The sequence below is a fragment of the Etheostoma cragini genome, chromosome 19 (assembly GCF_013103735.1).
Source record: "Etheostoma cragini isolate CJK2018 chromosome 19, CSU_Ecrag_1.0, whole genome shotgun sequence".
In the NCBI taxonomy this organism is placed as follows: domain Eukaryota; kingdom Metazoa; phylum Chordata; class Actinopteri; order Perciformes; family Percidae; genus Etheostoma; species Etheostoma cragini.
The window spans coordinates 336,316-350,169 of record NC_048425.1 but is presented as its reverse complement, the minus strand read 5'-3'; the positions used below and the strand labels follow the sequence as shown (position 1 = coordinate 350,169).

General features: G+C 47.1%; 2 protein-coding genes across 3 annotated transcripts in view; one reads left to right on the top strand and one right to left on the bottom strand.

Annotated features, from left to right (window-relative positions):
• The first annotated feature begins 872 nt into the window (after positions 1-872).
• LOC117935140 (steroid 17-alpha-hydroxylase/17,20 lyase-like) lies at positions 873-6,179 on the top strand. The gene is made up of 7 exons (XM_034857270.1): positions 873-1,097; positions 1,611-1,697; positions 2,505-2,717; positions 3,050-3,219; positions 3,392-3,495; positions 3,859-4,137; positions 5,956-6,179. The coding sequence occupies exons 1-7, from the start codon at positions 1,026-1,028 to the stop codon at positions 6,177-6,179; spliced, it is 1,149 nt and encodes a 382-aa protein (XP_034713161.1). The 5' UTR covers positions 873-1,025.
• A 3,875-nt stretch (positions 6,180-10,054) lies between these two features.
• Positions 10,055-13,854, bottom strand: part of LOC117962111 (mucin-2-like) — a 4,842-nt gene continuing 1,042 nt past the window's right edge. Inside the window, exons 2-5 of one of the 2 annotated variants that reach the window (XM_034901203.1) lie at positions 13,338-13,499; positions 12,785-12,989; positions 11,591-12,482; positions 10,055-11,458 (exon numbers count right to left, since the gene is read on the bottom strand). In XM_034901203.1, the coding sequence (XP_034757094.1) occupies positions 10,280-11,458; positions 11,591-12,482; positions 12,785-12,989; positions 13,338-13,499 (2,438 nt within the window). In that variant the 3' untranslated portion in view covers positions 10,055-10,279. The remainder of the gene's footprint in view (positions 11,459-11,590; positions 12,483-12,784; positions 12,990-13,337; positions 13,500-13,854) is intronic. The other variant, XM_034901204.1, reaches the window with a different exon arrangement.

The window sequence follows — 13,854 nt, the reverse complement described above, 5'->3', positions numbered from 1 at the left end:
TCTGAGATGTTGCGAGACAGTTCACAGGACTGGTCGGCCCTTAGATGTAAAACCTTCATCCTCTCAACCACTCCATGTAGGCACTCTTTAAGTTCCCCAGACAGCTGGTGGGTAAATCTGCTGGCGGCATTCTTACCAATTTTACGATAGGTCAGCGAGACCCCAAGGCCGACGATCAGGAGTCCCACCAACAGAATCCCAATTATCCAAATGTCTTCAACGTCTTCCACAGTGAGAGCGTCCAGGCAGACCGCTCGCCAATTATCCCAGGAATCACGAGCGTACCGTAATTCCTCTAATAAAACTGACGCATACCATAACCAAAATGAATGGGAGTCAATGGGATGCTAACGGCAGGTGATGGCTTCGTAGCATTAAAATGGCGCCACTGGCCACAAACGTTGGCTGTGTGATGTGTTCAGGTACCTGTCGGGACAATGGCTGTGTGATGTGTTCAGGTAACTTTTTGGGACAGTGGCTGTGTGATGTGTTCAGGTACCAGTTGGGACGTTGGCTGTATGATGTGTTCAGGTACCTGTCGGGACAATGGCTGTGTGATGTGTTTAGGTAACTTTTTTGGACAGTGGCTGTGTGATGTGTTCAGGTACCAGTTGGGACGTCGGCTGTATGATGTGTTCAGGTACCAGTTGGGACATGGCTGGCTACTTCAGACGTTACAGAAGTCTCTTGTTAGACATCACGTTAGCATCTTATAGGCTATTTGTCGCAAAGTGACGCATGCGCGACTCAGACCCGTGTTACATCCAGCGTAGCTACAGCCATCTAGTGGCAGCTATATGTTACTACACTCGATACTAGCAACCTAGATATCAGATTGATGCTGGAACGATGTCTCTCTGTGTCCAGTTCTGTCCGCGGTGGACGGTCTGTGTGCCGAGCTGTTGTCCGGCGGGCGGCGTAGCTTAGACCCGTCTCCCGCGGTTACCCGCGCCGTCACCAACGTTGTGTGCACGCTGGTGTTCAGCGCCACCTACGGCCCCGGGGACGCCGAGCTACAGGAAGTGATGCAATACAACAACGGCATCGTGCAGACGATCGCCAGGGGAGGACTGGTGGACATTTACCCCTGGATGAAGGTACATCTGTCTCTGTCCCTTGGGTCTCTATAACAGTCTGTCTCTGTCTCAGGTTTTTATAACAGTCTGTCTCTATCCCTCGGGTCTCTGTAACAGTCTCTCTCTGTCTCTCAGGTTTTTATAACAGCACTTCTCTGTCCATCAGGTCTTTATAACAGTCTTTCTCTGTCTCAGATCCTTATAACAGTCTGTCTCTGTACCTTGGGTCTTTATAACAGTCTGTCTCTGTCCCTCATGTCTTTATAACAGTCTGTCTCTGTCCCTCGGTTCTTTATGACAGTCTGTCTCTGTCCATTGGGTCTTTATAACAGTCTGTCTCTGTCCCTCATGTCTTTATAACAGTCTGTCTCTGTCCATTGGGTCTTTATAACAGTCTGTCTCTTTCCCTCATGTCTTTATGACAGTCTGTCTCTGTCTCAGGTCTTTATAACAGTCTGTCTCTGTCCCTTAGGTCTTTATAACATTCTGTCTTTGTCTCTCAGGTCTTTATAACAGTCTGTCACTGTCCCTCAGGTGTTTCCTAACAAGAGTCTCCGTAAACTAAAAGACTGTATCACCATCAGAGATCGACTGCTGTCTCGGAAACTGGACGAGCACAAGGTAACGTCCCGTGTGGACATCGAAGAAAATAATTGATTTTTCGGTCCCGGACGAGCCCCCAAGAAGTCTGTTACGTCCCAAATAGGAATTACAGTAGATGCTGATTAACCCTTGTGTTGTCTTCCCGTCAAAATCAAAAATCAAGACTTTTGTTGACGCTTTTGTCAATGTTTTTAACTTTTTCTAATGTTTTTGGCCCTTTTTTCAACAAATTTGATGCTTTTTTTAAATGTTTGTCACTTTTTTTGACATTTAACACTATGTAACACTAACTTATTAACTATAGTTTTACAGTTATATTTTGGATTTATGGTCAATAGTACTCGTTTAGAGGAAATTATACCTAATGTTTGAGTTAGAAAAGCAGAAATTAGGAATTATTGAGACTAAAATTAAAGGAATGGATGTTGATGATAATCACAGACTGGAATATGTCAACTTTTACTCAATACTATTTCAAAAACACTTCCATTTGTTTTACAATGCTATAAAATTGAATAAGACCCCCAAAAATTAATGAGACTAGAGATTTGTACCTGGCAAAGAGCGTTGCGTGGACTCAATCATGTTATTTTGCGGAATTAAAAAGAACACTGATATAGGACAACATGAGGACAACATGAGGACAACATGAGGACAACATGGGGACAACATGAGGACAACATGAGGATAACATGAGGACAACATGAGGGTTAAGATAAAAAAATATATTTTTTGGAACTTTTGGGCTCAAAGAAAATCTCCGAATGAGTAAAAATGTTCTTGTGAAAACCTAAAACCTCTTTGTGTGATGAACTCCGTCTTCAGGCGTCTCTGAGTGACGGGGACCCCCGGGATCTGCTGGACGCTTTGCTGAAGGGAAAGACGGACAGCGCACCGAGTCAGACGGCCTCCGGGTCTAAAGAGACGATCACAGACGACCACGTCCTCATGACGGCCGCCGAGGCGTTCGGAGCCGGCGTGGAGACAACGTCCACCACGCTGCTGTGGATCCTCGCCTACCTGGTGCATCACCCCGAGGTACAAGATCTTTTATTGGGACGGGGCAAACTGTCACTGTCCCTCAGGGCTTTACAACAGTCTGTCTCTGTCCCTCAGGTCTTTATAACAGTCTGTCTCCGTCCCTCAGGTCTTTGTTACAGTCTTTCTCTGTCCCTTGGGTCTTTATAACAGTCTGTCCCTGTCCCCCAGGTCTTTATAACAGTCTGTCTCCTTCCCTCAGGTCTTTTGTAGGAAAAACAGCACTTTCTACAGTGAGACGTGACGTGCAGCCCATGCTTCTTTACTTCATTGTCAAACCTTATTCCAGACATTGTAATAAACCCTCGGTTCTCCACCCGTCCCCCCTGCAGGTCCAGCACCGCGTGCAGAAGGAGTTAGATGAGCACGTGGGCGGAGAGCGAGCTGTTTGCGCGTCGGACCGCAGCCGGCTGCCTTACCTGGACTGTGTCATCAACGAGGGGATGAGGATCCGCCCGGTCAGCCCCGTGCTGATCCCGCACATCGCCAGGACCGACACCAGGTAGGCTACGCTGTAGGACAAGGACCCCCAACCCAACCCCACCCGACCTAACCCAACACAACCCCAACCCTAACTTCAACCAAAGCCCAACCTCAACACCAACATACCCCAACCCCAACCAACGTCAACCCAACCAACCCATAATTATTGGCAGTACTACTCTGTCTTGTAGCATCGGCGGTCACGCAGTCTGCCGTGGGACTCGGGTTTTGGTTAACATGTGGTCGATTCACCACGACCCCCAACACTGGGACAAACCCGACCTCTTCAACCCAGGTAACACACACACACACACAGTCACACACGCACAGACATAAATACACACACACATACATGCACTCACGCACAGACATAGATGCACACATACACACACACGCACAGACATAGATACAAATACATACACACTCATACACACACCTAGATACACGCACACACACACACACACACAAGCACACTCATAGATGCACACACACATATCCACACACACACACACACTCGAAGATACACACAGACATACATACACCCACACACACATTAGATGCATGCACACATAGATACAAGCACACAAACACATACACACACAAACATTAATAAACTGCACCTGAACATCCCCCTCCCTGTCTTCCCGCCTCTCTCCAGATCGTTTCCTAGACGACCGTGGCCAGCGGGTCACGCCCCCCTGCTTCCTGCCGTTCGGGGCGGGGCCTCGGGTCTGCGTCGGCGAATCATTGGCGCGGCTGGAGCTCTTCCTCTTCCTGTCCTCGCTGCTGCAGCGAATGAGCTTCACGCAGCCACACGGGACTCCCCCCCCCAACCTGCAGGGGCGGCTGGGCGTCGTCCTGCAGCCGTTACCGTATCAGGTGGTCGTCACTCCGAGGGCGGGCTGGGAGGCCGGGGAGGCTACTTCAGACGGGGGTGGTAGTCCTTAACCCTTGTGTTGTCTTCCCGCCCAAATTTGAAAATCAACACTTGTATTGTTTCTTCTTAAATCAATTTTTAAAAACTTTTTCTTATGTTTTTGTCCCTTTTTTAATGTTTGTACTTTGTTCAACCCAAACCCCACCCTAACCCAACCCCAACCCAATCCCAACCCAACCCCATACCCCAACATACCCCACCTAACCCAACCCAACCCAACAAAGCCCAAACCAACCACCCACAACCCCTACCCAACCAACCAACCCCAAACCCAACCCAAATCAACCCAACCCCTAACCAAACTGTAAGGGAAAATGAGACACGAGACAGTCAAAAATGTGTTATTTTTTGATTAAATAAAAACAATAAACTATACAGGTCTGACCCTCAATTCTATTTTTCAGTCTTACCCTTAGTGACATTAAAGGTGCAGTAGGTTAGACATATAAAACTAACTTTCTGTTGTATCTACTGAAACTGACCCGATGTTCTACTAGAACTACATGAAGCAGGTCGGAATCCACAGGCGCCACCTACAGCCTGTAGTGGGATCTGCAAAAAAAACACCGCTTCCTGTACCACCACCATCAGGGTCATGGGTGGCTTCGTGAGAGGTGTGTGTGTGTGTGTGTGTGTGTGTGTGTGGGGGGGGGGGGTGTCTAACTGCGTGCCAATCACTGCTTTTGCACATGCATTCTTTCTCCCGAATGCTTTGACTAGATCCTTAAACTTTACAATCCTTCCTAATGCACCCTAGGTTGGACCCCCCTTTGGTAGATGAATGTGGATTCTGCTGTACGAAGGGAGACAGACACGTGGCAGATTTGACTGTTTTTATTCAGTATACACACACTTTTAGAACAGGCTGGTTTAGTTAGGTCACACACACACATCCACACATACACACTCACTATTCATTTAGTATTACTAATAATTAGCATTTTTATCATCATAATATTAACGGGTTTTAAAGACTAATCACTTCTCCGCTTCCCTTCAACTCCTCCGACAGAAAGCTCATGCAAACAGGAAGGACAGAAGAGAAGCGATAACAAGGTAAAAACATTCTTCAGACGGAGGAAACAGACAAGAAACAGTTCTGTCAAACATCACAATCTGCTCACGGAACAAGGGAAAGTCAATCAAAGAACCAAAGCGGGAAACAGTTAACGAGGCCAAAATCCAGAGTTGTGTCAGACTTTGACTGGGTTCACATTTCAATCAGGATCGGTGGTCTAACGTGCCGATATCTCAAGCAGCCGGGGGTTCACTCTCATGGTTAAAAAACCTAAAAATGACATTTTCATGCCACGGGGCCTTTAAAGCGCCTTGCGTCTGAGCTTTGCATCAGCTTTTATATTTGCATTTTCAAATTAGAGGAAACCAGCTCACACCACAAGAAAATCTGGTCTATTTAAACTGGAAGAACACAAACATCCGTGGGTGAAGAATAAGATGGAGGGCGATTTACACAAAGGCGCCAAGCCTTATCTACAACTGGAGAGGCGACGAGATTCAGGAATTTCTTCGGACTCTTCTTGAGTTTTTTCTTTGTTTTGTTAAAACTAAATCTGACTTGTCAATGTGAATCCAGTCGAGAGTGTGAAACTCTTTCTATCAGTGAGGAATATCTTTGAAAGTTTCCGTCGATTAACATTTGATGAAAAACTTGAAGACAGGTTGTCCCTCCCCGATGTGAGTTTGTTATGAGAGAGGTTTATTATTTCATGGATTTCACAAATTCATGTAACAGTAATGTCGTAAAACGGTAATCTGAGCATAAGTGACTCAAATCTGCATTCGACTCACATCGGGCAGCGACACCGGGTTCCCAACGTAAGACCTGCCCCGTGTCAGGGGGATCGCCCCGAGCCCCGACATCAGCCCCATGCCAGGGAGATGACCCCGAGCCCCGACATCAGCCCCATGTCAGGGAGATGACATCAGCCCCATGTCAGGGAGATGACCCCGAGCCCCGACATCAGCCCCATGTCAGGGAGATGACCCCGAGCCCCGACATCAGCCCCATGTCAGGGAGATGACCCCGAGCCCCGACATCAGCCCCATGTCAGGGAGATGACCCCGAGCCCCGACATCAGCCCCATGTCAGGGAGATGACCCCGAGCCCCGACATCAGCCCTGTGTCAGGGAGATGACCCCGAGCCCCGACATCAGCCCAGTGTCGGGTAGATCGCCCCAAGCCCTGACATCAACCCCCCATGTCAGATCGTATATTTAGATAAATCTATCTTGAAGGAACTGGCGTTAGATATCTCACCAGAACCCGCTTGTTTCCCTTCTACGAGGCTGATCTCAGAGCTGCAGAGCCGTTGGGAACCTGAGCTGCAACAGAGGAACAGATTTGACACATTTTCCCAGTCACTCTGGTTCGAATGTCCACACCCACACAGAGCAAGAGCTGCTCTATCTAATGCTAAGTAGTAACAGTTGTCAGGTAGAAATGGCACTCTGTAACCATGGAGATATATAACCTTATTAGTTCAGGTAAACAAAAAACACCATCAACCACAATATCAACGGCTTGGCATCGCCCTCGAGCTTCCTCAAGGTGGTCCTCCGAGCTTCCTTGAGGTGGTCTTTTGAGCTTCCTCAAGGTGGTCTTTTGAGCTTCCTCAAGGTGGTCCCCAGAGCTTCCTGGGGGTTGTCCTTAGAACTTCCTCGAAGTGGTCCCTAACACTTCCTCAAGGTTGTCCCCCGAGCTTGCTCATGGTGGTCCCTCGAGCTTACTTGAGGGGGTCTACGGAGCTTCCTAAAGGTGGTCCCTTAAGTGTCCTCATGGTGGTCCCTCAAGCTTCCTTGAGGTGGTCCTTCAAGTCTCTATAATCTCATACACCTTTTACGGTCCACAGGCGCAAATTTGGCCTGGATTCAATTGAACAAGGTGTCTGCTTGAGTCCACATCGGCTCAAAAAACAGATTCTTATATCTGAGTGTAGCTACAGAAGGTTTTAAAAAACAAATATTGGATCAATGTTATTCATCGATGTGTGAGTCCAAGCTTGTGCACGTTTGTTTCCAAACTGACTACCAAGACGTCTGGAATACATCCAGCTGGAAACTGTCGGCTCTGTTGCTGTCATTGTCAAAGTCACGTCCTTTCCATGGACAGCAGGACATTGCTTATGTCATATGTCATCGGTGCAGGTAAACTGGCAAAGTTATACCCATCATCTATTTAACGAATGTGTAGTGAAGTGTGTAAAGTCTGTGTTGTAATGCAGCATGGACACAGGCCCTCATGTTGTCCTCATGTTGTCCTCATGTTGTCTTCATGTTGCCCTCATGTTGACCTCATGTTGCCCTCATGTTGCCCTCATGTCGCCCTCATGTTGCCCTCATGTTGTCCTCATGTTGCCCTCATGTTGTCCTCATGTTGTCCTCATGTTGTCTTCATATTGTCCTCATGTTGCCCTCATGTTGCCCTCATGTCGCCCTCATCTTGTCCTCATCTTATCCTTATGTTGACCTCATGTTGCCCTCATGTTGTCCTTATGTTGTCCTTTTGTTGTCCTCATGTTGTCCCAATGTTTTCCTACTGTTGTCCCCATGTTTTCCTATATCAATGTTCTTTTTAATTCCCCAAAATAACATGATTGATTCCACCCAACGCTCTTTGCCAAGTACAAATCTCTACTTTCATTAATTGTGGGGCGTCTTATTCAATTTGATAGCATTGTAAAACAAATGGAAGTGTTTTTGAAATAGTATTGAGTAAAAGTTGACATATTCCAGTCTGTGATTATCATCAACATCCATTCCTTTAATTTTAGTCTAAATAATTCCCAATTTCTGCTTTTCTAACTCAAACATTAGGTATAATTTCCTATAAATGGGGTTTATCGACCAAAATTAACTTTTTGACTAAAGTTTTGACTCAGAAAAACTAAAATTTGGAACAGAAAGACAACGCGAGGGTTAAAATCAGCCGCATCCATGTGTCATATCTTAAATTACAACATCATAGTCACCTAATTTGAATTTAACTAGTTGTCTACCCAACAATGACAACACATTGCTTAGCTATCAACGCTTTCTGACAGTGCAGTGTTTTTTTGGGGGGGTATTCACGGTGTTTGGGGGGGGTATTTACACACAGACTCTATCTGATGAAAAATATTGCTTTGTACTAATTTAAAGTGATTGGGAATACACCAACATGTACTACACAAATGTTAGTAACTCTATCATTGACAAAATATAGTACTCTACCTTTATGTCTTTCTGTCACAAAATATATGGACACGTCCATCAATCTGTTCATTAACGGGATAAAAATCATTCCTAAATTGCTTAATCTCCAACTTTATAAACGGATTGGGGTTGCTGTCACTTTAAAGCCCTAAAACAGCTTGAATTTAACGCGAACTTTAGTTAAAAGTGTCGTTTCTATGAATGGGGAGATGCACGCTCTAAGAAATATCTGTACATTAACAGTTTTATGACTGGAAATTTTAACAGAAATTGTCCCTTGTTCTTGATTCACAGGTATACTTCTTTTAATTTACTATATAATAACAGAAAGTGTAATGTATTTTTTTAACATTGACACAGTTATTTAACTGAAAAATTCTGTTTTTTAACTACGGTAGAAAGTCCCGCTAATGAGTTGCCGGACTCTTTCTGTTATTTTACGGATTTATGTCTTAGAGATGCACAAAGTGAATTTTACCAATTTGACTGATTGTGTGGAGTCTGCAGCGTCTTGTTGTATCTGACCTCAGATTCAGAGAAAGAGACAAAGACGGGAACGATGACGTGTCCCTGTTTCTTTGTGTGGTGCTCTTGTGTTTCTGTGTATAAGCGGCCATTGTTTGTTCCTATTTATGCAAAAGCATTCCTCCGCCGATGACTGACGCACAGACAACCCTAAAACCTTCCTTACAGGATCAGCCACGAACGTCTTTCTTTCGGTTAATTCAGCTCTCCTGACAGACTTCTCCATCAACTCGTCCTTCCTTATGAATGAATCAGCCTTCCCTCTGTCAGTCAGAGTCAATCATCCTCCCACATCAGTCAAATCCTTTCCAAAAAAAGCCTGTTTGTCCCCCGGCACCCTTCCAACCCTGCGTCGTCACCGATGACGAGCGAGGTGTTTTCCTAAATACTATTTAAAGATCTTTTCTTGGTGACAGACAGACACGAGGAAGGCAGCGTCACTTCTGCCTCTCTGATGATGACCACGTGCACGTCATTGGATTGCAGATTTCCTTCATTAGACTGTTTAATCTGACTGGGACCAGAACTGAATGGATCTACTTTAACTAGCGGTCGGTTCATAGCCACTGCCTCAAAACTAAATGTTCTTTGCGTTAACTGTAAAACCTGTTTGGGTCTAAATGGGGATAAGGTGTTGTAGTTTTTCTTAACATTTTAACCTGTTTGTAACACACTGGGTGGGTTACAAAAAGGAACTTATGCATGGAGAGCCCCTTTCGAAAGATCATGGCCGATGTTTTCATGTAGAAGGACATTGATTCAACAGATTAGTGTTTGTCCGTGAAGCCTGGAAAAGAGATTAAAAACACTGATCTCCCTGGGGAGTAGTGTCACCTCAACCTCCACAGACAGATTTCCTTCATTAGACTGTTTACTCTGACTGGGACCAGTACTGAATGGATCTACTTAAGCTAGCAGTCGGTTCATAGCCACTGTCTCATTAACAACTCTTCGTAGCTACGTAAGGGCGGATTGCTAAACGTTGTCTGCGTTAACTGTGAAACCTGTTTGGGTCTAAATGGGGATAAGGTGTTGTAGACATGGTGTTTTTCTAGACATTTTACAAGCTGCTGACACCGGTTTTGTCTTGTTGAAGGTGTTAAATTGCACCCTGGATGCAATGTGAGTAAATGCGTCTCCACTCGCCATGCAGAATCTTCCCAAACTACATCTGACTAAAACCCCGACTAACAGTAGAAACTATGTCGTAATGATTTTTGCTTCCGGTAGAATCTCTTCCTAACTTCCGACGCCGATGCCGGTCCGACATTATTGACGTAACATGTGTGTTCAAAACCTCCCCGCTTACGGACCAATCTCAGAAAAACCTCTCAAGGGTGGCCGCCATTATTAACTTCATCCCTTGTCTGGATGACAAATTATTTGATCCGACAACTTCCGTCAATCACACGGTCTCCATGGCAATGATGATTTTGCCACTGTCCTCGGTCGTTGGCGTTGGTGTGGAGTTGCACAGTATAAGTCCTTCCCCTGTGGGTACCTGACCTCTGGCAGGGCAGTCCACGCTGTCATGGAGATCAGGGTTTCCTCCTCCTTTGGTATCCCTCTCCCCTCCTCTTTCTCTCCGGCCATCCTCCTTCCTATTTCTCTCCTCCTCTTCTTCCTCCTCGTCCTCGTCCTCCACCCGACACCTGCACACCTCGATGCCAGAGTCACCGGTAAGTCGCCGATGTCTATACTGGCTCTCGTCTGCTCCCATGTCCTCGTCTTCATCATCATCATTGTCCTCCTCTTCCTGTTCCTCCTCTCCGTCCTCCCAACTCGGAGGTCCCGGCTCAAAGATATCCACGCAGGGGGAAAAGAGAGTTTGTTTCGGGGGGGACTGAGTAGCACGAGGCGAGGGGGAAAGGGAGGAAGCATGGCCAGAGGAGGATCCACCTTTATTGGGCTGTTGCAGAGCACTAAGGGGGTCAAGGAGTAAAGCTGGGGCCGGGAGGGAAGTAGAAGACAGGGCTGGAAAGGTGGGGAGGGAAGAAGGAGAAGGAAGGGATGGGGTCGAGGATGGAGAATGGGCTGCAGGGGAAGTGTAAGAAAATTCAGAGTCTATGGTTATGGCTGGGCAGGAGGAAGGGGAAGAGGAGGATGTATTGGTTGGGAATGTGAGCACTGGGGCAGGAATGGACAGTGGACCTGATCTAGAACCAACTGACTCTGACAATTGAGACAGGGCCAGTGAAGGACCTGAATCAGCTGGTACTGTAGCTGGATCGAGAAAAGATTCAAGACCAGCAACAGACCCTGGGTGTTGGGGCAAGTCTGATCTTGGGCTGGTCGGAACCAGGCGAGGGGCTAATGTAGGTGCATCTGTAGCAAGGATAAGGTCTGAATGTGCAGATGTTACAAAAAGATTAGTGTCACAGTCTAGGACTATTTTAGGTTGTAGGTTTGGCACGAGGGTAAGGTTTGTAGGTACTAGGTCTAGAGTTTGGGTGAGGGGGGTTAGGATTTGGTCCATAACCTCAACTGGGTCTGGAACTTGGATAATGTCTGAAGATACTGGAACAGGAGTTTGGGCAAGGTTTGTTAGTATTGGATCTGGAACTTGGGTAATGTTTGAAGGTAGCTGTTCTGGTACTTGGATAAGACTTGAAGGTACTGGGGCAACAGCTTGGGTAACGCTTGAAGGTACTGGGGCAAGAGCTTGGGTAAAGGTTGAAGGTAGTGGGGCAGGAGCTTGGATAGGACTTGAAGGTACTGGGGAAGGAGCTTGGGTAAGGGTTGAAGGTGCTGGAGAAGGAGCTTGGGTAATGTTTGAAGGTAGTTGTTCTGGTACTTGGATAAGACTTGAAGGTACTGGGGCAACAGCTTGGGTAAGGGTTGAAGGTGCTGGGATCGGCACAAGGCTAGGATTTGGGTCTGAGGTTGGGAGACTAACAGAGCTTGTTATCAGGGTCAAAGTTCTTCTATCATCTGGGGACAGTAATGAGGTTGGGCTACTAGAAAGGGTAGCGGCATCAAAAGTTCTCGTTAGATCAAGTGTTCGCGTTTCTGTAGGGCTGTCAGCTGTGAGAACTGTTGGGGTAGGAGGGCCTGACATTGAGGGGATTTTTGGGGCAGGGGTAGTATCGGTGCCCGCAACTGGATCCTCAATGCTTATCGTCTGGATGGAGGGGGGTGTTGTCTCAACCACATTTGGACTAGGGAGTGTAATTGGGGTGACAAGTGGGGCACATGGTGCTGGGTCGAGCTGTTGCTTCATGGGAGATGTAGTTAGAACAGAAAAAGCCACCTCTGTCCCGGGAGAAGGCAGAGGCTGAGGGGAGGCCGCCCTGGTAACAACCGCCACGGTAACAGCCTGGTTGGGAACCGGTGAATCAGCAGAATCGGGTTCCTGTGCTCCGTTAGCGTCTTCGTCACCAATGTCGACGGCCACCGTGCCGACAATCCTCTCAGAAACCAGTCGTGTGTCATGTACCGCTAAACAGGTTGCAGCGGCGGAGATGGTTTCCAAAGTGACATCAAAAGTGAGGGGCGTGGCCTCGCCGGGCGTGGTGGCGTGGCTTGTATCAGTCTCATACGTGACGGGTGGCGAAAGGGAGGAGCTGCACGGAGAGGACGGGCAGCAGGAGTCACAGGAACAACTGGAGCTACAGGGGTGAGTCACACACACATTATTCATCTAAAATTCATGAAACCATGACTGAGTTGTGTTGTGTTGTGTTGTGTTGTGTTGTGTTGTGTTGTGCATTTCACCATACAACTAAAAACAGTATACATCCAAGTGTTCAGCTCACTTCAAAGAAATTTGCTGTCATTGATTAGCGGGAACAACTAGAACTGAACCTCAATTGCTAAAATTATAACTGCACTTTTAAGTTCTCCTGCTTGTTTCCCTGCGGCGTGGTGCAAGCAGTTGCATTAGCGTTAGCATTAGCGTTAGCATGTTTACCTGTTGTCGGAGCTGAGGGAGGAGGGGCCGGTGCTGAGCGGCCGGTGCAGCAGCGGGTCGTGCTGCGTGAGCAGGTGGGGGTCGGCGGTGCGTGGGGGCTGCGGGTAACGTGGGGTGGTGAACACAGAGCTGTAGGGCGGAGGAGGGGTGGAGGGTTGAGCCGCCACCTCCTCATAAGACGGCAGCTTGAGAGACGCCAGGAAACCTAAAAACACAAGAAGGGAGCGAGGTTTGAGAAGTTAGTAGGTAGAGGGCTGACAGGAAGTTAAGGTGTTTAAAAAAAAAAAAAAAGAAAGCTCAGATGGACCGATCTGGGATCTCGCTCCTTATGAGGTCATAAGGGGCAAGGTGACCTCCCCTTTCTCTGCTTTGCCCGCCCAGAGAATTTGTCCCCCCCATGAGAGAGAGAGACATCGTGGCTTTCACACGAGCAAAGTGGCAGTTGGTCAAGGCCACACACCCCCCCCCCCAGACCCCAGACAGACACACAAACACACACAGGTAGGCAGACAGGTAGGCAGACAGGTAGGCAGACAGGCAGACGGTGTCTTACTGAGGTCCAGCATGGACGAGGGGTAGGAGCTGGCTCCGTGGTAGGCCAGCAGGCTGATCTCTCTCTGTCTCTGCTGCTGCTGGACTCTCAGTTTGGCTCGGCGGTGTCGGTACGCACAGCAGCAGCTGAACAGGATGAGGACGGTCCACAGCAGCCAGAACCCTGCAAACACAGCGTTACTCAGGACATTTACTCAAGTACTTCACTTAAAGGGTCAGTTGTCTTTTTCAACCTGAACCCTATTTTCCCATGTTATGTTGTTTGAGTGACTGAAGGAGAAAAAAACAATCTTTGAAATCGAAAGACTTTAAAACCACAATATCCCCATCACCAAACCCACCAGACTCCATGTAAATAATCCCTACTTTTAGCGTGTTTAGAGCAGCATATCTCTACCAGACTCCATGTAAATAATCACTACTTTTAGCGTGTTTAGAGCAGCATATCTCCACCAGACTCCATGGGAATAATCACTACTACTATTACTACTTTTTTTTAGCATTGTAAAACACACTTC